We start from the raw sequence: 22,116 nt of genomic DNA, 5'->3' as shown, positions 1-22,116 counted from the left end.
TCAGCCCTAATTCACCACCTCAAGCTCATTTGCATCTACTTCATAGACTTTGAGTCGGTTTTACCTGTTGTGGTTGCCGATTGTGGTCTATTGCAGAGTCGGCCCAATAACATAACAAACTAAAGCCCTAGCTTTAGACCCTCAAACTTTGAAGGCCCCATTTATTGAAAAAATAATTCCTTGAACGTTCTTATTAATATACTTTGCAAGTTTATGAAATAAAGTTTATGTAGTCCAGTGGTGTGCATGTTGCTTTCTTTTTTTTTTCCTTGCAGACAGAGGCTCGTATCACTTGCTTGCCAATTTTTTCTAATAGATCTTCTTTTTATTTATTCGAATCTCTTGCTTGCCAGTTTTTTCTAATATATTTTCTTTTTTATTTATTTTTATAATATCATCTAATTTAATTCTTTAATGATGAACATTTTGTTTTAAGATAGTAAATTTAAATGTTGTAACTTCCAATAAATTTTCTTTTTTTTCCGTTTACTTTTATAATACCATGTAGCATAATTCTCTAATGCTAAAACATTTGTTTTAAGATATGCTGTAACTCTGGTTACTTTATTGAAAAGTTATTCATAAAAAGCTAGCAAAGGAAACAATATAAGTATATATACAATACATGAAGATTATATTAAATGTAATGAATTACTTGATCCCTCTTTGATTAGGAAAAAAACATTATCAGGATGAATGCTTATATTACTCTCTTTTATGTACACCACTGAGTTTGATTTTGAAAGAAGACAAGAAATCACCTATAAGTTTCAGAATGTATCGACACTCAATTGACAATCAATGGACATTCATGAGTCAAGATTTCAAATGTTTGATTTTTTTTATTACGGTTTTCATTTTAACGATTCAAGGTTATTCTCCTTTCGTTAAGTTGTTGCTAAATTTATGGTTGACTTCTGCTTAGTTGATTTTTGGCTTGTTTTTCTTTTTAATTGAATCTATCAAGTTCATTAGTTAGTTTATGTTAAAGTTCTTTTTATTTGTGTTATAGTTGTTGATTTTGAGTTGGAGTAGCTAAAACAATGTCTTATACAAAATCTTACTAGTTTATGTTAACAAATTTTTAACATGTTAGGATTGTAAGAAAAAAAATAAATTTTTGGAAAGAAGCCCCCATATAATCTAATGTGCTTTAGGCCTTCAAAACGGTTGGACCGTCACTGGTCTATTGTTAACCAGATGGTGATTATGAGTGTACGATTCATCTATCGTTGACTATTTAAATTGACTGCCCAGACAATGTGAGGTTAAAATACTTGTTAAATATATTGTTATGATAGACCTACTTGGAAGAGAGTATCAATATATGTTTATCCACTTGCATCATTTAACTAATTAACCTATACATTGACTTAATGGTTATTCAGCACTCAAAGTCTTCTTCACCCTTTAATCACTAGAAAACTCCCACTTGTACTACCAACTTACCAAGCTACGACAATTGCAATTGGTCTGATGGTTAAGACTTAAGATTTTAATAGTCTCAAGTTCGAAACCTGACGCAAGAGGTTTCCTGTCGTGGTGTGTTTCTTCCTAGATTGTGTTCCTGAGTGAGTCATGCTTGGAGCGTCAAATCACTATGGAAGATTGACATTTCGTCTCAGAAAGACTTAGTATTGGGGATAGTTCCAAACGCTGTTAAAAAGCCTACGACTTATAATTAGTTGGCATGTGTCTACGTTCCCAACATGCATAAGTAGTCGTGCAGTAAACACATATGCATAATGCAACTAAACAGTATCAAAACACTTAAGAAAAGATACCATCTTTTTAGATAACGAATTAAAATGATTTGGCAATATATAAATGATATTGTTCAACAAATATATAAACAACATCTATTTAAAGCAGTCTTATTATCTAACCTTTTTTAGTATTCTATAATCAACTGACATAATTTGATAAATAAAGTATAACAAAATTAATCTTAATTAATCACAGGTTATTAATTTAAGGTATATTTAATCACATAATCTTAATGTCGTTAGTTTTAGGTCGTCGTAAAAACGTTTTTGGCCGGAAAAGTTAAATTGGTTGCCGGAAAACACCACTTGAACACCGCAACCACCACCAATTGACTCACTACCAACCAACTACCACTACTTGAGCACCCTCAACCGATTCCAACGATGGTTCTAGGGTTTCCGACGACCTCAATATTAATTGGGGCTTTTACTAGTAAAAGGTTCCTAAAGGTCCGATACAAAATGTTTGGGATGAAAATGTTGAGTTTTCGGGAAAAAAATTTGAGTTTTCCGGCAAAAAATGTTTTTCCGGCGACCTGAAGCTAACGACGTTAGGATTATATCAGTCGCGGACCGTTAGGAGCAAATACGTTAAAAGTTGGGACCGTCAGAAGCCAATTCGTTAGTTGGAACCGGTAATGACCAAAAGACGATAGTTGAGATTAATAAAAACCAATATACCTTAATTTAATATGTAAACCTGTTAGTAGAGCGTCAGACCCTCTAATTAATTAACAACCGTGGCATCCCTGCAGCATGCATAGACTTTCATTAAACTAATATGGATTCCTTGGTATAAGCAGGCAGTTGAAGTGTTCATGAATTTAAAATGTACATAGCATGCCCACTAGCTAGTTTTATTTGTTAGGGTCATTCTCAAACTGCAATATTTGAGACTATAAAAGAAAATGAAAAGAAGAAAAGCGATCAAGAGCTTGTTTTTCGAATCCGAAAATGGTTCAGAGTAAGGGCAACTGCAAGGTTTGTGTGACTGGAGGTGCCGGTTACATTGGTTCAGCCCTGGTTAACTCACTTTTACAAAAAGGTTACATTGTTCATGCTACATTAAGAAACTTGGGTAGGTAACTTTTGTTTTCTTCATATTTGTATTTATATGTGTAGGTAAACGATTTAAAGATAGGTGCAAAGTGCGTACCCTAGAGAGTTTAGTATTCAACTAGTATTATTTTCGTTGGCAGGTGACGAGTCGAAGGTGGGACTTTTGAAAAGTTTTCCATATGCAGAAGAAAGGCTTCGCTTGTTTGAAGCCGATATTTACAAGCCAGAAGAGTTCGAGAAAGCGATTCAGGGTTGTGCCTTTGTTTTCCATGTTGCAACCCCCATGCAACACACTACTGGCTATAAGGTCTTACTTTCTTGAATTTATGGCAAATAATCAAGATTTTTTTATAGTTCAAATGTCAATGTATGATTGTGTGAATTTACAGTACAATAATACTGTTGAGGCAGCGGTAAATGGGGTGAAAAAGATCATTGATGCTTGCGTACACTCTGGAACAGTGAAGCGTCTCATCTATACTGCTTCAGTTGTTGCAGCTTCGCCTTTAAAAGCTGATGAGAGCGGTTAAAAGATCACCATTGATGAAAGTTGTTGGACATCCCCTCATCTCAATGTACCTTACGCGAATGATTTGTTAGAGGTTTTAATCCAATTTTATTGGATTTGTATATACTTAATTTATTCTTATTTCACTTCTTGTTTTCATAATACTTTTGGTGATGTTTTCCATATAGGACTATACAAACTCCAAAACAAAATCAGAGCAAGAAATATTGAAATTCGGGGAACATGAAACAAATGTGTTGGAGGTAGTGACATTAGGTTGTGGCCTTGTGGGAGGTGGAGGATGTCTACCATACCCAACACACTCTGTGATTATGTTCCTATCACAAATTGCAAATAATGCCATACATTACCAATCACTAAGGTACCTAGAAGAATTGCTAGGGAAAATTCCGATCATTCACATCGAGGATGTTTGTCGAGCACATATTTATTGTGCTGAGACGCCCTCAGTTAATGGGAGGTTCTTATGTGCTAGCTCGTATGTAACAAGCGCAGAAATTGCAAAGTATTATCAGAAAGCGTACCCACATTTGAACAAAGAGTAAGTTTTAAAATAACGCAAGTTAGGAAATAAACAAATGACATACTAAATGTTAATATGTTGAGTTATCGTGTGTTTTCCGTTTCAGGTGTCTAGACGAACATGAGAGAGAAATCAAATGGGGATCGAAGAAGCTCGAAGATAAAGGGGTTGTTTACAAATATAGTACCAATATGATCCTAGATGATTGTCTTGAATGTGCAAAGGGATCAGGACTTATCTAAAAATAACCAATGCATAGTTTGCATTTGTATAAGCTTTTATGCATGCATGGTATGTTCAATAAAGATTTCTACATTTTCATTCATTTATATAGAAACTTTAGGAATCTGTTTTTTTGTTGTTTTAACGGCTACTATATTAAAAGACACGAACTAGCAAGTCACTAGACCGTGGACAAAGAGAAACTTACGAAGTCGACATTGAGTTTTTAACCAATGTACCTAATCAATTCTACATTTTGCATTTCGACTAGAATACCACAAAAACGAGTAGTGAAATATGTGATCAAATATAGTACTCTATTGCAATTGTCAGTCTGGAAAAGCTCTTTGTTCCTAAATTTCCAAATAACTCACCAAGCTGTCAACACAATAGCCTCCACCGGCTTCTACTTCTGATGTGGTATGATAAAAAGCTCTCTGGCAAAACCATCAAATCATTCGGTTCTTATATGATGACAAATTAATATCCAACCATCTTTCAGCGATACTCCAAGCCTAATATATATTGATCCTCGAACAATAGCCAAAATATATGGTCATTCGGTTTCTAAACTTCCATCACAAAAGGTACAAAGTGCCGAAAGAATATAATAACTAAAGCGCCCTCATGTGAAGACTTAAATGAGAGAGTGGATCGTCACTAATAAAATCCATATAAAAGATATTAAGTGAAAGTCATTTCCATAAAGAACCCATTTGATAATTTGCGATGTTGAAAAGGCAAAATTTGTAATTTAATCTACACGATATGAAAGCTATTACTAGTGATTGTTTGAGAGTATTAATTCTAATAATTAACGAAGATTTACATAAAGTTACCAATAGTGTGACTGTATGATCATACTATTAATTCCATTAGTGACGAAATTTTCAAAGTGCATGATATCAAGATCAAAGATCAAAAATCATCTCTTAGAAGTGTTAAGTTTATAAGCCATTAAGCAACACAAAATTTTCTTAATAGCCATTAATGTCCACTGATCCTTACGGGTGTTGATGAGGAGGTGAGAAGGCTAAAGTGGAAGATAGTTGAAAAACGTTATTGGTTTCTGATCCTGAAGTTTGTATGCAAGGATGTCCACGAATGAGTTACGTGAGAGGGGAAGAGATAAAGAGGGCCAGTCCTTGATGATCCTTGGGCACGAAACTTGGCTTTCTGGTGAGTTATAAATGATCTAAATGGAAGAAAGGTAGACATGCAACTGATATCCGTTTAAATAGTTGTTAGTCCTCTTTAAAACAATACTTTACATTTTTATTCAACTATTATAGTTTATATTTCAAAATGCGACCACTAATATTTTGTGCTCCATTGTAAGATCATTTTCATTGTGCGAAACCGTGGTGTGCCCCCTAGGCTGATATGGAAGAAAGAGAAATGCCGGGAGAACGTGGAAGAGGCACGCCCGTGAGGAGGATGAGAGAAGGGTGGAGGTAAGTCGTTCAAGAAGTAATTTGCAGTGCTAGTCGTGCTCTCATATTTTGATAAAATTTGTAGCATTTTGGGCTTTTGGCACCCGATCAATGATGACCTAAAAATAAGAGTGAGCTTGTGCTTTGTTCTCATTTTTTACGGTTATCTAGTGAATCATTCCAAATATATGTGTATATGTGTGTGTCACACCTAATTGAGTGCTAGAAGAATATTCGACTTTATGGAAGGAGATAGCAATAATGTTATAAGAAAACAAAGTTTTGTGTTCAACCACTCCTTTGTTGCACGATCTTCAATAGTCAATTAGTCATCCACTAAAGTGTATATTTTATAGAGGGAAAAAGCAAAATTTAAAGGTATAGAACTACCAATTTAGCTTCTCTTTTCTTCTAGTATATTGTTGGCCCTTATAACTTATTATAACTTAATGAGTGGTTTTTTTTTTAAATATTGGGGAGGAGGGGGGGTGTCTGGATTTAAAAAGTATATATGTATACATATATATAATTTTTTTTAAACAAAAACATGTATTTTTAATGTTTAAACTCATTTGCCTAATTCATTTATGCTCGTTTTATTTAAAAAAAAATCACAATCCAAGCCATAACTCAAAGAACACATCTAAAAAACTAAAAATTTAATTGTTTAAACTTTAAACCCAATTAAAAAGAAATCTTGTGTAAGACCTAAATTTTTTTCTATCTTCATCGGTCTAAAAGTTTTTAATGATTCTCAGGGCCGGCCCTACCAAATAGTAAAGAAACATGTTTACCAGAATAATTAGCGTGATCTTATATCCCTAACTCCTAGGGACCAAAAACTAAATCATGTTGGGCTACAGGCTACATCATTGATTTGACATTTAGAAAGCCACCATAATATGGACCATAGTGGTTGAGCCCACAATCCGTTCACGATGATACTTTCATATTCTAGCGCCAATCGTCTACGTGTACCAGATTATTATAAATTTAGAAAGCATTAAGATAAAATCCAGATTATTATAAATTTAATGTTAATCTTTTTTCGAACAATAATTTTTTATACTTAAAATCCATGTAACCTTGCATTGTCGCCCACCGTTGCACTTAGGTCTGTGACCGAAAAAAATGAACACGGAACAAACATGAACAAGGACACAAAATTAGACAAATATTTGGGTTCATGTTTGCTCGTTTAAAAAATAAGTATGTCTATGTTCGTTTATGTTTGTTCTTTTGAAATCCAAACGAACAATTCATGAGCATAAACGCTCATAAATAAACATGACTGAGAAAATATAAACTAACATATATGAACATATGTAAGCAAACATAAATGAACACAAAGAAACATAAACGAACATATATGAACAAACATCAGCGAGCGTGTATAAACGATCATTCATGAACATAAATTAACAAACGAAACTTGTTGTGTTCACGCTCGTTCATTTAATTAAATGAACACAAACTTTTTTTTCATGTTCGTTTGTTTATTAAATGAACAAATATAAACGAACTTCACGTCAAACAATTCATTAAACATTCAGTTTGTTTACTGGCTAGCTAGCCGCAATTACCCCTAGCCAGCCATGATTTTACTCCTACTTTTTATGAATAAATTCAGGACACTTAAATATCTGTGCTATATCTTAAATTTAAAGAATGTGAAAAAACTTACATGTAATCAAATTCCAACTTGTTAACTTACAAGATACAACCAAATTTTATAACATTGTCACATAGAAAAGTGTAACTTAGCTTTACATGAAAACTTTGATCATAAGAATACCATAAAACTATACATACACATATACATGAATGAAGAAACAATGCAAATAGGAAAACAATCAAGACTCTCAACTACAAGAACAATCATTTGTTCCATGAAACCAACCTCTGACTAAAACTTTCAAAATCCCGACTTTGACTTTACCCGCATTGTTCGTCTTATGCTTCCATAACTTGAATGAGGGCATGAATAAACACTCGCTCATCTTTCTCGGTGGATGGGTAGCCATTGGTGTCACGGGCACCGGAAACACTGACGAATGAGATGATGGATGAGTAATCGACCTTGTCGATCGATTGATCACATATGGAAACTTCATTAGATGCCTATCTAAAACACTTGTAATGGACACCAACTCATATGAATCATACAAAGGACTACCACAATCCCATATCTTTGAATCTAATCCCTCAAGTAGTTGATTTTGCTGTTGCTGTTGTTGCTGCTGCTGTTGTTGTTCCATCTAACCTCTTATGTTTTCTTGTACACAAAGACTCAATTATAAAGGTATTAGATTACTAAGAATCCGGACATATGTTGTCGACAAAAGACAAAGATTCATTGATGATGACTAGCTAGATCATTGGGATATGAAGTTGGATCTTAATGTACCAAGGGAAAACTATCATTTGTAATAAAAAAAGGGTTTAGGAAGAGACAAAAATATTCTTTGATCAGTTGATTATGTCATATTATTGAGTTATTATAGTTGGATTTCCCTAATTGCCCTCTTTGGGAAGTTTAGATAATCCTTGTAATAGGGAGGCATGAGGCATGTGTTTGCCGACAAAGAAACATGCATCTTTGAGTGAGTCTTGCATTTTTATTCAAGAGGGAGAATATCTTCATTTCATAGGTATCACAACGTGGGCTAGTGATTTATGAGTTTGCTAAAAGAAAAATAATAATATTTACTATAATATTGTTAGTTAGGCAAATAAAATGTTTTGGCTAGTTTTCTTAGTAATAAAAATGACTATGATTAAAAAGTATGGCATCATAATAATATAATATATCCTTGATATAGCTCTATTAATTACCAAAGCTGGCCAACTTTTGCACGATGGAGATTCTTGATTATCCGAGCAAAAATATTAAGAACAAGTAGGAGTGTTTTGCGGTTCAATCTATCTTGGCGGGTAACGTGTTGGATGGCATGAAAATCAAGAAATGATCTTATTTTAAAAGTTTTCCTTACCAAATCTCCAAAGTGGTGAATGATGTCATATCCGCCTCCTTGTAGTTGAAGCATCGAAGCAAGAAATCGAGCTTGGATTGGGAGAAACGGAGGCTGGAGCAAGTTTAACTTTGTGAATTTTCTTTTTGATGATTAACGTTGTTCATGTATCGGGTCTTTCTTTTGTATTTTCCTTTCTTGTGTGTTTTGGACTTGTTGCTTCTTGTAATTTCAATTCTGCTTTTTAATAAACTGGCCTTTGAAAAAAAAAGAAGAAAAGATATGCAAATTCGATTAATAGATAATTAATGTGAATTTGTTACCATGTGGTCACCAATTATGTAGGAATTAATTATTTCTTTTGATAGTTTTGGGATTTAGGATCACATGGTCTTGATCCATTTTTTGACATACATGTGTATTTAATATTTAACTTTTAGCTATAACAATGTTGATGTGTGAAAATATGATGAATTGTCACAGTTATACAAGGAAAAATAAGTAGCCTAACATGATTTTTGAAGGCTATGAGTGGATTTAGAAGAGATTGTTGGTTGAATAATCATATAATATCATGAATGTTAATTTTAAGGTGAATTTTAGGGGAATTTTGTGATGCGCATGTCTATACTATGAAATGCAATACGAAGGACCTAACTAGGCTAGGCTGTTCAAGAATGCACCAAAACACCATAAATTCGAATCGAATCGAATCGAATCGAATCAAATTTAAATGACAAATTTTAAAATATATGAAGCTCAAACTGCATCGTCCCAAAAAACCCTGAATCTTGTTCCAACTCGGATCAAATTATAATTCAATTGTAATATTTTCAAATAGGAGTAGTCTGGTTTGAATAAACTGATAATCCCAAAAACATAACCACATGTGATGGTGTGTTGTCGATGAATCTAATCAGTATCAAAGCAGGCATAGACCCAAGTTTAGGCTTGGCGAACGTTTAGGGCACAGTTCCAGTCCAGGACACAAATTTTTTTAAACATTAATTGATGAAATTTGGCCAAAAAATCTTTAAAAAAAGGCCTAGTTTAGTTTGTTATGTTTAATCGGGCAAAAAAAAACACTGAAAAAAAGGGACCCCAGTTTAGACTGTTTATGTTTAATTGAGAAAAAAAACTGAAAAAAGGGCCTAGTAGAAAGTGAAATGAGGCAATATTATATATATATATATATATATATATATATATATATATATATGTATATTATAGAATGTCCGGTTTTTATACTCCTCGTTAGCACTTGATATCTCGAAGATGGCCATAATCAACCATTTTAACTTCAAAGTACGACATTTCATATAATGCATGCAGAGTGTCCGATTACACACACATAGGTGTGAAACAAAGGCGACATACGGTATTCTCGCTTTGATGTAAAAGAAAAGTTAGCCCAAGCAAAATTGGTTCCAATACAACACCACTACTACAAAAACAGTTATTTGCTACAGACTTTTCCTACAACTAAGATCGATTGCAAGTTTGCTACGAATTAGCTACAGACTAGCTATAGGCATTGTTTTGCTACGGTTTAGCTATGGATGTTGCGTTGCAAATGATATCCATGCATAGCAAAATTTGTGGCAAAATATCTAACAATATTTCGTAGCTAAAACCGTAGATAAAACTCCGTAGCTAAAATCCATAGCTATATTCTATAGCCTATAGCTAAAAGTTTGTAGCAAAATATTGTAGCTAAAACAAAATCTCGTAGCAAACACTTCCACAGAAATATCCAAAGCTAAAATAGTGATGTTCCTTTTTGTAGCTAAAATCGTCACAAAATATGATTATATAGCTAAAGTTCGTCGCAAATAAATTAGCTATGAGACTCGTAGCCACAAACCAAATTGATAGCAAGCATGTAGCGAAATGGCGTTTGCCATGGATTCGGTCATAGAAAATTCATGTTTTTGTAGTAGTAAGGACTTAAGAAAAACAAACTACACCAAATATTATAAATTTAATCCTGGGTAAAGTATCACTATGGGAGATAGGTGCTTAATTGGTGTCGTTTCAACTTTGTAATATATCTTTGTTTTGATACTATGGTGGTGGTGTTTGTTTGGTCTAGTTTCTTGGTAGACTTTGATTATTTATCTAGGGTCAAGTTATTCGACAAAGGGAGACAAAAATGAGAATGATGAGAATGATTTATAGCCACACAAAAAAGCCCTTCAAAAAATATTAAAGATAAATAAATAAAAAATCACAACTCAAAATTTAATAAAAAAACAAAAAAAGTAAAAACATAAAAAATGTTTCCACCGTCATCCTCGTTCTTAAAAAAAAATATAAAAAAAACTTAAAAAAGACACAATGTTGAGTGAAAAGACCATTTTGTCTTTTTGTTTATCATTGTGTTTTGTGTTTATTTTCGTCATTGATTGTGTCTTTTTTCCTTGACGTTGTGTGACATTTGTCAATTTCGGGTTATTTTATACTTGTATTTTTAATGTAAACCCGACCCGTTTTGTATCCCGAACCTTTCGATATTATCAAAATGATGAATTGTATGTTAAATATTTGTTTTATAGTTGTTGGATAAAAAAAACACCCTTTTCGGTTCTTAAAATTCCCCGAAACCGCTCAAAACGAACTCCAGGGACTAAAACTACCAAAATGGAGACTTGAAGGACCCATTTGTAGTTTGTGCTTTCTTGGGTCTATAACCAACCCATTTTCATGAAACACCCTTTATGAAAGACCCATTCAACTTACCCTATATATACACACCCATCTTCTTCATTTGTGCTTGCTCATTTCTTCATTTCTCTCTCAAATTCTTGAATTCTAAGGTTGTTCTTCATAAGCTAATCTTTCATTTTAACTAACTTCTCAATACTTAAAGCTTGATGTTACAACATATATATAATATACACTCCTTGTTTACCTTCGGTCTTTCATTTCTCCAGTCTCGACCGGTTGAAATGTCGGGCTAGTAAGGCAAGGTTACATGGAGGACTTTGTAGTCCTTGTTTATATATTTAACAATCTAACCATATAACTTGTTATACTTGCTTAAATTCTACATATTTTAGTTTATTGTTCATATTTGTCAAGTTTCATGGTATTGGGTATGTGGTGACTAGCCTCGGTTTCATCCCGAGTTGAGAACCGAACCAAAAACCGAACTTTTGTTTAAAAGCATTATTGTTAACTTTTTGAATGTAAAACTTGAGTATTATTATTTATAGGTTATTTTACAAGTTCCATGGCAATTGGGTATGTGGTAACCATCCTCGGTCTTATTCCGAGTAAAGGACCGAACCAAAAACTGAACTTTTGTTTAAATGCTTTATTGTTAACTTTTTGAATGTAAAACTTGAGTATTATTATTTATAAGTTATTTTACAAGTTCCATGGTAATTGGATATGTGGTAACCATCCTCGGTCTTATTCCGAGTCAAGGACCGAACCAAAAACCGAGACTAAACCGAGTTCACTCGCTTAAGACACACAAGTGTGTTTTTAGCCACCAAAACTCATATTTTTCTTCAAGATTATATTTTAAATCAATTTTAGTTAATTTCTAAACATACTTGGCATGTCGGTAACCAACTTGATCTTATAACAAGTTCGAACCGATAAGGTCGTATACTCGCTTAACGAACATTAAGGTTCTTCACAATAGAACTACATACTTGGTTAAGTCTATTTTGATTTTATTGGGTTATCTCATAACATTTATTATTTTGGGAAGTTAACTGTGAGCTTGGTCAATTATCAAGTCTCGAACCGACAAACCCGAACACTCGTTTAAACCTCGTTTTGGTATTCTTATAACCAAGGGTTTTGCAATATCGCATTTTAACCCACATTATTACTTAACATAGGTTGAGTAAAAAAAAAGAAAAAAACTAATGAATAGAATACCGGGACCCGGTTTCGAGTAAACTTATTTTACAAAACTCGTTTCTTTAATTTCTCAAATATTTATATTTTAAATCCTAAACTTTATTTATTTACTTTATTTGTCATGTATTTTATTTTAAACCCTTCCAAGACTACCTACTAACACTCGTTTAAACCTCGTTTTGGTATTCTTATAACCAAGGGTTTTGCAATATCGCATTTTAACCCACATTATTACTTAACATAGGTTGAGTAAAAAAAAGAAAAAAACTAATGAATAGAATACCGGGACCCGGTTTCGAGTAAACTTATTTTACAAAACTCGTTTCTTTAATTTCTCAAATATTTACATTTTAAATCCTAAACTTTATTTATTTACTTTATTTGTCATGTATTTTATTTTAAACCCTTCCAAGACTACCTACTAACACAAGACCCGTTTAATATAGGTCTTGCTCGTTAAACCGATCTCTCCAATTATTCACGACACTATCTTTCAAGTTACTTGTTAATGTGAGTACTTTTTCATCCCTCGTTTTCCATCTTTCGTTTTGGGGGTGGCATTGCATACTTATTCAAATTCAAATGATTTATACTTGAGTCTTAAACCACAATACGTATTGTATATGTTTACTTAAATAAATGCTCGATTTGGTGTTATATGCTTTACATGATTATGTGCAAATTCTTGAATGCTAAGGCGGGTAGCCTCTTGAATGCTAAGGCGGGTAGCCTCATCAAAGTATGATCATACGTTAATTTCGAGTATATATGGTATCCCTATATAGAAAGGTGTCGTCAATGTATTCTTATTGACGATTTCATTATTATCGTCAATGTATTCTTATTGACGGTTCGTCAATGTATTCTTATTGACGGTTTTATTATCTAAATTGTTGCTATTATTTATTGTTTTCATATACTAGTTGTGGATTTCATACTATATACTTATTGTCCAAAACTATGAAAATTGCTCACCAACCTTCGTGTTGACAACCTCTATTTTATGCAATGTTACAGGTTAATGTTAGCTTGATTGGATTACTTGAAGAAACTTATTATCTTGGATTTAGGATATTAGAAAATAAAAGAACAAGTTATTTGTTTATCTATCTATTTGGCATTTTGTATGAACAATTGTTGTGTTATTTGTGATGATATGGATTTAAATGAGTTGTTAAATATTGTAACTTTATAGTGTCATTGTGCAATGAGCAATCATGTCGCGTCTCGACGTTTCCGCCTTCATTGGTCGGGGTGTGACACGTTGTGTCTTTTTTTTTCTTGATATTGTGTTATATTAGTTAACATTTTGTTATATTTTGTTCGGCATTGTGTTATATTTTGCGATTTATTATGTCTTTTTTTAGTTGTAATTGTGTCTTTTGTTCATTTTTTTAATTTTTATTTATATTTTGAATTATGATTTTTTTTATTAATTTTTTGGAATTTTTATTAGGGGTATTTTGTGTGGCCACAAATCCTTTTCACCCTTCTCATTTTTATCTCCCTTTGTAATTTAACTTTTCCCTATTTATCTATGCTCCCGTTAAGTTATTATTAAAAAAGCACACACACAATATATACGCTTGTATTTTTTATTCAAGTTTTAAATATGTTTTGTCGTATCAATCTGTTTAATATTTATCCTTTTTACCCAAATATTGTTCGCGTATTAAACGAACAAGAAATGTCCTTTAACAGCTTTTAGATCTACCACGATTGCCCCAGTGAGTTTTTCTTAGACAAAATGTCAACCTTCCATACTAATTTTGATACTCCAGACATGACTCACCCAAGAACTTTATCAACGAGAAGACCCACTACTAAAGAAAAACACTGGGCCAAGATCCAAAGCCTTAACCATCATACCATACCACTGTACCAGAATCACAAATGCGAACCGGTTAGAAATGTTAATCTACACATGGTGTGTTTATCAGACAGGGTTAAACATTATCTCAATAAATGATGGGGACAAAAATTTAATCACTACTAGTTTGTACACTATTAAATATTTTGAAAGAGTGGTCCAAATTGCTTTTTGTTTTTTCTCCCAAGTCATGTTATATGATACATTAAACTCCAATTGCACATCAATGTCAGTATGTCACATTACGATTCAAAATGGGCATCCAAGAATAATTATAGTTTTTGAACAAGCATATTCTCTTACCGTTTACGTTAGTTGTTAGCTACAACATTCACCACACTGATGCTAGACTGTTACTATCTAGTAAAAAACAAGTGAATCAGTATTTCTAATCACCTTAAGCAGGCTAGGGTAAGTATGTGGTCAATGTAACGTGTAACCGATTCCAAATATTATGAAGTAAATGTCCGAAGTGCTGATCACACTAGCAAAGGAATTGATTTACTACTAAACAAACAAAACAAGTAACTTAAGCAAGTTCAAACAGTTGTCAAAGACAAATCACACCCAGGAGTACAAGTAAGCAAATTAACAGTAATCTCATATTAACATAACAGATTAACTATCAATGATCAATTACAGATTAGCTAACTAAAAAAACCATAGGCACCAACAATCGCTAACACACGGCACTGGTCATCAAACAATTCCGGCTAGTGTGACTCAACTAAGCTAAGGGCAATTGTATGCTTCATTGTATTCAACTAGCCAAAACAACCCTATAAGCAATTATCATAGCAAGAGGCAAACTAATCGTTCTGATCGAATAAACCTAAACTGACTGAATGCACAACAATGTTAGACATCAATACTCATAGATTAATCAAAGGCAATTGCAATTAGTTGTTCTTAAATACATGAGAAAACTAGAAAGTTACAAACTCTACATCCCCGGGTATGACTCGAGACGATTAGCCGAGCATCGACATCAAAAGATCTTCAATTAAGCGAACATAAGCCATGTAGATGATCTCTAGGTGTCTTGGAATGATGGAAATGGTCTCTTGTCTCTTCAAAACTGCTATGGAACGTGATAAAACATCATAGGGTCGTCAAAACGTAATATAAATCAAAACCTTAACTTTCACAAATCTGCCACCCATCGCGTTACACTATGGGGTCTTCAATGGTCCATCGCGTATCGCAATGGACCAAAAGTCAAACAGTTTTAAAAATAAAGTCCATCGTGATATGCGATGGACAGTATTCCACACCCATCGTGTATCGCGATGGTCCCTTCTCCAGCAAATCAAGTTTTGTGTCCCGTAATGCGTGCTGGTCATCCTGGGTCTTCATTTTGTGCTCGTACGGGTCCAAAATAGTTGCTTTAATCACTAGTGACCTGAAACATAACAAACGCATATGAAGTATCGAAGTTCGTGCAAAAACCGAGTAAAACTAACAAATAAACGAACTAAACTCTATACAAACTGACCGACTATCACACACCACGGTATTCAGCCTCCACGCTAGATCTTAAAATAGTAGGTTGTCATTTTAAAGACCAACAGTATGCATTAGCTTCCATAAGCACACAGTAACAAGATGTAGAACGATGGGAATAAGGACATCTACCCCAATCAGCATCATAGTAGTTAGTGAAAGTGTTGGTAGTACCCAGGACAAGACGTGTACCTTAATCAATGGTATATTATCTGTTACGATTTCAAGCATATTGACTTTTATGTCGATTGCTTAACATTTTAAGTATATGAGACTGCATCAAATTAACAATAATGAGAGCAAGACTGGTGATATCTTGAAAATGTATCCAACCTCAAAATTTAGTTGTGATCATTGAGGGTTTGTAGGTGTTGATAAATTGTCAAAAAAAAAAGTAAAATGATGAGAAATTGGAAATTAGATCTAACCCTTCAATGGTGTGTGACAATTATAAATGCATAGGTTTTAAATGAAAATGATTAAATGTGTGCACAAATTGAATAAAGCCGGTTATAACTCGTCTCAAGTCGTTTCCAATGCTCATTTTCCATATTGATATTTGATAATACATTAATACTTCAATACTTCATACTTACACTTTAATCAATGATAATCTTAACTTTCACTTTTGTTGCTAAGAGCAATCCCAGTAACATAATCATCGTAGATTTTTTACACTCATTTTACATTTGACCTACCCTCGATTTCGCTAGTGCGTTTCTTCGTTCATTCATAAATCGAGTCAAAATCAAGTATAAATGTATGATGATTATGCTACTGAGATTGCTCTTGGCAACAAAAATAATAAAGTGGGATTTTCATTGGCAAAGTGTAGTATGAATTATTATCGACCAATACGCAATTAAATTAAAATCCAATTTTCGTATTTCAAATTATACGCGTGATGAGTATGAAACCCTGAAGGAACCATCACACCTTGTCGGGATATAATAGCCTTTGGAAAGAAATAAAGTTAACACCGAAATATCATTTTCTACTCTGATCTTAAAAGGTCTTCATTACGACTTACCAGCAATCATCTTCATCTACTTGAGATTTTCCTCAAGTTAGAGATTCTTATTTAGTTCCTTTTGTGATTTTGAGCGTATTCCTTTGTTTTTGACAGATCGTGGCGTTAATGTTCTAATTTTTGGTACTCGTTTGTTCTAGTTTGTGTTTTTTCAAATTTCCGATTCATGCAACACATAAAATCTAAAACCGACACGATAAACACCCTTGATATCTCAACAAAATACAGTATAAATATATTAAAACGTTACAATTGTTAATATATTACACCGTATATTCGTGTATGGGAATTGTACACAATAAAAGCACATTACTTCAAACCCTTTTTAACATATATGCAATCTACACTGCTACAATACAAACAAATATACCCCCAACAACACTAACCAAAAGCGGTGCTCGTGTAACTCTTTACGACGTTATCACATAGAATGCGCAACACAGTCTGGTTAACCGGGCCCACGCATCTTGGTGTCTTGAACTGGTTCAAAGTGGACCCCAACCCAACATAGTGGTCCAAAATCTTTTGAAATGACCCCTTTTTTAAAACTTTGAGCTCCAGCGGTCCAATAGCTTGGACCTTCCTGGAGCTCACATAACCGGCGTCAACGAATGTGGAGTCCAAACAATTACAACAATCTTGAAACACGTCATCACTTGCTTCACCACTTACTTCCCAAAAAATCACATAATGACCCGGCTCGGAAGAGAGGTCAACGTGGCTCGTAAAGTCAACCACCTCGAGTTTTTCAGCAGTCAACAGCTTTGCTGCTGCTTCGACCGATAACTGCAAATCTTTCTCGGTGTTCTTGTCTATGTTGATTGTCGGCATTAGGTTTCGTCTGCAGACGAATTGGAGTTCTGGGGTCGAGTTATGGAACCCGACAACCTTAACAACATCACCGAGCCGGTAACGATACAAGCCTGCGCCCGAAAAGTCAAAAAGTCAACTTTAATGAATCTTGAACTTGATCTTTAAATCTTTATTTTTTTTTTCGCTCCAATTTAGTATTTATTTCTAAAAAAACTAATTATTATTATTTAAGTTTTTTTATTACATCGAAACAGAAGGCATGAAATAAAAAAGACTAAAAAAGTGTACCTGCGAAATTGGTGACAACCACTTCATACTCTTGACCAACTTCAACATCGGTCAAACCCGCGGGTCTCGGGTCATAATCTCTCAATGGTAAGAACTCAAAATACCCAATGTTGGGAAGCACTGCAAAAGTTGCCATTTCGGGTGGGCGGGTCGGGTTGACATTTGCGCCAATCCACCCTTCAGAAGACCCGTAATCTGCACTCAACAACGGTATCCCACCCGCATAATGCCTTAGTTTTTTCAAATATGGTTCCATCGATCCGGTCATGATCCCATAAATGTATTTCACATTTGGGAACAACGCCTCGATTAGTCCATACCAGTTGGTCAAAGTCAAACACTTTTCATGAATCTTGTCTGCTAACTCAGGGTCCGGTTTCAAGATCTTTGCCATTGCGGTTCTGATCGTTGGAACAGTGATTCGGGCCGATAAAGTTCCGGTTTTTATGTCGGAACATAACTCTTCCCATACTAGCTCGAAGGTTCTAAACGAGTGCACAATGCTATGAGCAAAAGTAGAAGATATGACCTGAATTTCATCATGAAAAATGAGGCCACATAAGAGATGACAGTATAAAGATTGGTGAAAATCGGGCCCGAATATGACTTCATCAGGGCTGCAGCATGGGGTGTGCATTTCCTTCATTGTTTTCTTGAATTGTTCGCTTCGGTATACGTTTGATGTAGCAGTGCCTGCGAGTAAACCGCCTTTCGTCTTGAATTGTTTGCTCCCAAAAATAAAGCTCAAAGCTTTCCCATTTCTAATTGGAAATTCTCTGCACATAAGAAAACCATAAAAAGAATAAAAAGAATCAAAGTTTGGATCTTTATAAAAGTATGAAGTTAGAAAGTTTGTGTCATGTAAAGTACAAATTGTGGTACAGGTTTTCTACTATAATCATGGATTTTGCGTTGGCGGCACACGTTTTTATTTGTGTCAAAAACATTAACCCTCGCCTGCACACACTTGTAATTGTGTAACCCGAAGAAAAGCCGTTTGACTCATTTATCTAAAGTGTCATTCGTGTTGGTAATCAAGTTCTAAACGTGTTAATCAAGTTAGTGGGTTGTAAAAGTGGATTAAATGGATTAACGGGTCAAACTGGGTCGACTTGTTTAATTAAACAAGTCAACTTGAACATGACCTGTTTAATTAAGCAGGCTGAACCGAGCATAACCCGTTTATTTAACGGGCTAGATATGAAATCCCAAAACCTGATTATTTTTGTGTCACGTTTAGGGTCGCGTTGTAAATTACCGCCCACATGAAACAAGATTTATACCACAATCACATACAAATTCCAAGAAACCAACAAAGCAGGCATGAGGACACCACACATGAAACTATATCTAGGGTGTAAGTGAGTTTAGTTAAAGCTTGACTAGACTCGAGCTCAGCTAACTTAACATATGAGAGCACGAGCTCTGCTCATTTAACTTATGGGAGCTAGAGCTCAGCTCGTTTAACTTATGAGAGCTGGAGCTCGGTTCGTTATTTATTAACATATATTATTTAGTTAATTTTATCATAATCTTTAAAATAATAACTCAGCTAGCTCGGTTCGTCTGTTATTTATTAACTAACTATAAATAATTTGTATTTACGTTTATTAATATTATAATTATAACTTTTATATATAACATAATATATATTATTTAGTTAATTTTATCATAATCTTATATACAATACTCCATATCAATCTTTCGCGTTAAATAACTACCTGTTTCTAAACGCGTAAGAGGTTCGAAAAATCTGCATTGTTGTTTCGGTCAATTCATCATTGAAAGGTACAAACTTTCTCCTCCCTTGAGTAGTCCCAGAGCTATAAATATTCAACAAAAACAATCATAAAAGCCAGCTATATATATCACCAAACCACCTTTAATGCACATGGTAAAAAACCAAAATAGCACAAAATACCTTAATGTAATTGTGGTAATTGGCTTGCCAGTAAGAATAGGGTGAGGTGAACCGTCAGCAATTTGTTGGATTAAAGGCTCAAGATCCTTATGGGTAACAAGAGGCACACAAGAACTGTACCTTTCAGGGTCAGTTTTACCATCAAGACCCCATTTTTTTAAATATTCAGCTTCACTATTTTCTTCCAAGATTTTTTTTAAAGTTTCAGTTTGAACCCTCTTGGCATCTTTAGTCAAAGCTTCAAATTCTTCAATCACTTCTTCAGGATCAAATCTTTTTTCAGACTTCACCAACATAGTTTCTTGATCCTGTAACAATTTTATTCAAAAAGATTTCAGTTTCTTGATAATTTCTTGATAAATTTGACTAAAGGTGGAAGCTTTCATCAAGATTACATCAAGATTAACAAAACCCATATCATGAAACTGAAATTAAATTACACCCATGTAAAAAAGATGATTAATTTGAGTGTCTGTTTTCTTGACAAGTTTGACTAAAGGTGAAAGCTTTCAGCAAGATTTCATCAAGATTAACAAAACCCATATCATGAAACCAAAATTAAATCATACCCATGTAAAAAAATGATTAATTTGAGTGTATGTTTTCTTGACAAATTTGACTAAAGGTGAAAGCTTTCAGCAAGATGACATCAAGATTAACAAAACCCATATCATGAAATCAAAATTAAATCATACCCATGTAAGAAAGATTATTAATTTAAGTGTTTTTTCATGTCAGATCAATGAAACTAAAGAAACAGTAATGGTTGACTACTGTGTCAAAAGAAGTCAACCTAGAAAGCATAATTTTATTAATTTCCACCAATGAATGATTAAAGCTTAGAAAAAAAAAACAAAAATTTAATAAAAAAAATTTATAACAGTAAACCCAAAAAAAAAAAATTAAGTACTACTACTACCAATTAAGATGATGATGATGAAGATGATCAAGAAACACACAGTGAGTAGATACAGTGACAAAAGACTAATACTAATGGCTAAAATCTTGTGGGTCTCCAAGAATTGACCAAAGGAAGGTTCTTGATCTGGAAAAATGGGATTTTTGTAGAGAATGAAAAAGACAAGAAGAACACATAAAAAATTTGGTATTTTTATTCTATAAACATATAAAAAAACACACACTAATGAAGAACACAATGGTGGGATATACATACATAGTTATATACATATATGCATATAGACTATAGAGAGATTTGTGAGTTTGAAATACTACCTTTTTTCTTGGTTTATTGAGTGAAGAAATGAAGGGGTGTGTTGAGGAGTGAAGAAGATTCTCAAAAGGTTGTAGCAATATATAGGCTATTTCATTGGTTAATTTTGAGTGGGATTTTACTGTTTGTTTATTAATTAAATCTTATTCTATTTTAATTTGTAATCAGTGACTAACCAATAACGACTAGCCAATAAAGTAAAAACACAATCATGGTTATTCAAGTATCCAGTCAAACTTTTTTTATAAATTTAAAATTACTAAAACTTATTAGGTGTTTTAGGGTTGCAAATGAATCGAGCTTGAGCTCGGCTCGTTTAACTTACACATAGTTTGAGCTCGGCTCATTTCAATCTCTATTTTCAAAGCTCGAGCTTGGTTCGTGAGCAGATTTTCAAACTCGAGCTCGGCTCGTTTACTATTTATCAATTATTTTTTGTATAATTATAATTGTTTTTATATATTTTTTTCTATTATAATTTTATGTATAAAATAATATATATTATTTAGTTATGTATAATTACTTTTTGCATACGATTATATATATTAATTAATAATTATTAAATATAAGTTTTAAAAAATTATATAAATGACAGACTCGGTTAGGCTCGTGAGTCGGTTTGAGCTCAATAAGTGAAGCTCGGGCTCAGGCTCGTATATTAAATAAGGTTACTTTTAGGCTTAAGCTCAGGCTCGGACTAAGCTTTACTCGATCAAGCTTTTTAACGATTCGATCTCGAGTAGCTCGCAAATAACTCAGCTTGTTTACACTCCTAAGGTGTTTCATACTTTCATGTTATAATCTTCTTTTTCTTTTTTAAATGTGTGAAAATTTTAAAACCAAGTGATCTAAGTGAAAACCCTACCTGTTATTTCGTGGTTTTTTAATTAACTTAATATTGAAAAATGAGATCAAGTAATAGAAAATATCAAAATTATTTAATTTAAGTAGAATTGAAAAAAAAAATAATTAGTAAATAGCAACCAAAATTCATATATGTTTTATATAACTCACTTTATAATAAAAACTTTTTCATAAAAATAAAACACGGTCTAGAAATTGATTGACTTTAAAGTAAAC

The 22,116-nt window shown here is 33.4% G+C and overlaps 1 protein-coding gene and 1 pseudogene across 2 annotated transcripts; one reads left to right on the top strand and one right to left on the bottom strand.

Moving 5' to 3' along the window:
- The first annotated feature begins 2,557 nt into the window (after positions 1-2,557).
- On the top strand, positions 2,558-4,126 carry LOC143632924 (NADPH HC-toxin reductase 1-like; annotated as a pseudogene). Its single transcript, XR_013153598.1, has 5 exons — positions 2,558-2,844; positions 2,966-3,132; positions 3,215-3,427; positions 3,522-3,895; positions 3,984-4,126. The product of XR_013153598.1 is annotated as an NADPH HC-toxin reductase 1-like (transcript).
- Positions 4,127-17,008: 12,882 nt separating this feature from the next.
- Positions 17,009-20,113, bottom strand: LOC143632949 (jasmonoyl--L-amino acid synthetase JAR4-like). Its single transcript, XM_077101357.1, has 4 exons — positions 19,806-20,113; positions 19,606-19,707; positions 17,885-18,660; positions 17,009-17,706 (listed from the first exon to the last, which is right to left on the bottom strand). Exons 1-4 carry the CDS (start codon positions 20,099-20,101, stop codon positions 17,165-17,167), a joined length of 1,716 nt encoding a protein of 571 aa, XP_076957472.1. The 5' UTR covers positions 20,102-20,113; the 3' UTR covers positions 17,009-17,164.
- Positions 20,114-22,116: the final 2,003 nt, after the last annotated feature.

Source organism: Bidens hawaiensis, unplaced genomic scaffold (assembly GCF_021521415.1).
Source record: "Bidens hawaiensis isolate Kalapana, Puna unplaced genomic scaffold, B.hawaiensis_p1.1 tig00006555_1, whole genome shotgun sequence".
Lineage (NCBI taxonomy): Eukaryota > Viridiplantae > Streptophyta > Magnoliopsida > Asterales > Asteraceae > Bidens > Bidens hawaiensis.
Note: the sequence above shows the minus strand (reverse complement) of the source record. Positions and strands in the feature narration are given on the sequence as shown.

Coding starts and splice junctions, on each gene's coding strand:
- LOC143632949 (XM_077101357.1), bottom strand. CDS start 20,101: ATGTTGGTGAAGTCTGAAAAAAGATTTGATCCTGAAGAAGTGATTGAA. Junction 19,708..19,805: donor ATTACCACAATTACATTAAG/GTATTTTGTGCT, acceptor GAATATTTATAG/CTCTGGGACTACTCAAGGGA. Junction 18,661..19,605: donor TCTTACGCGTTTAGAAACAG/GTAGTTATTTAA, acceptor TCTTATGTGCAG/AGAATTTCCAATTAGAAATG.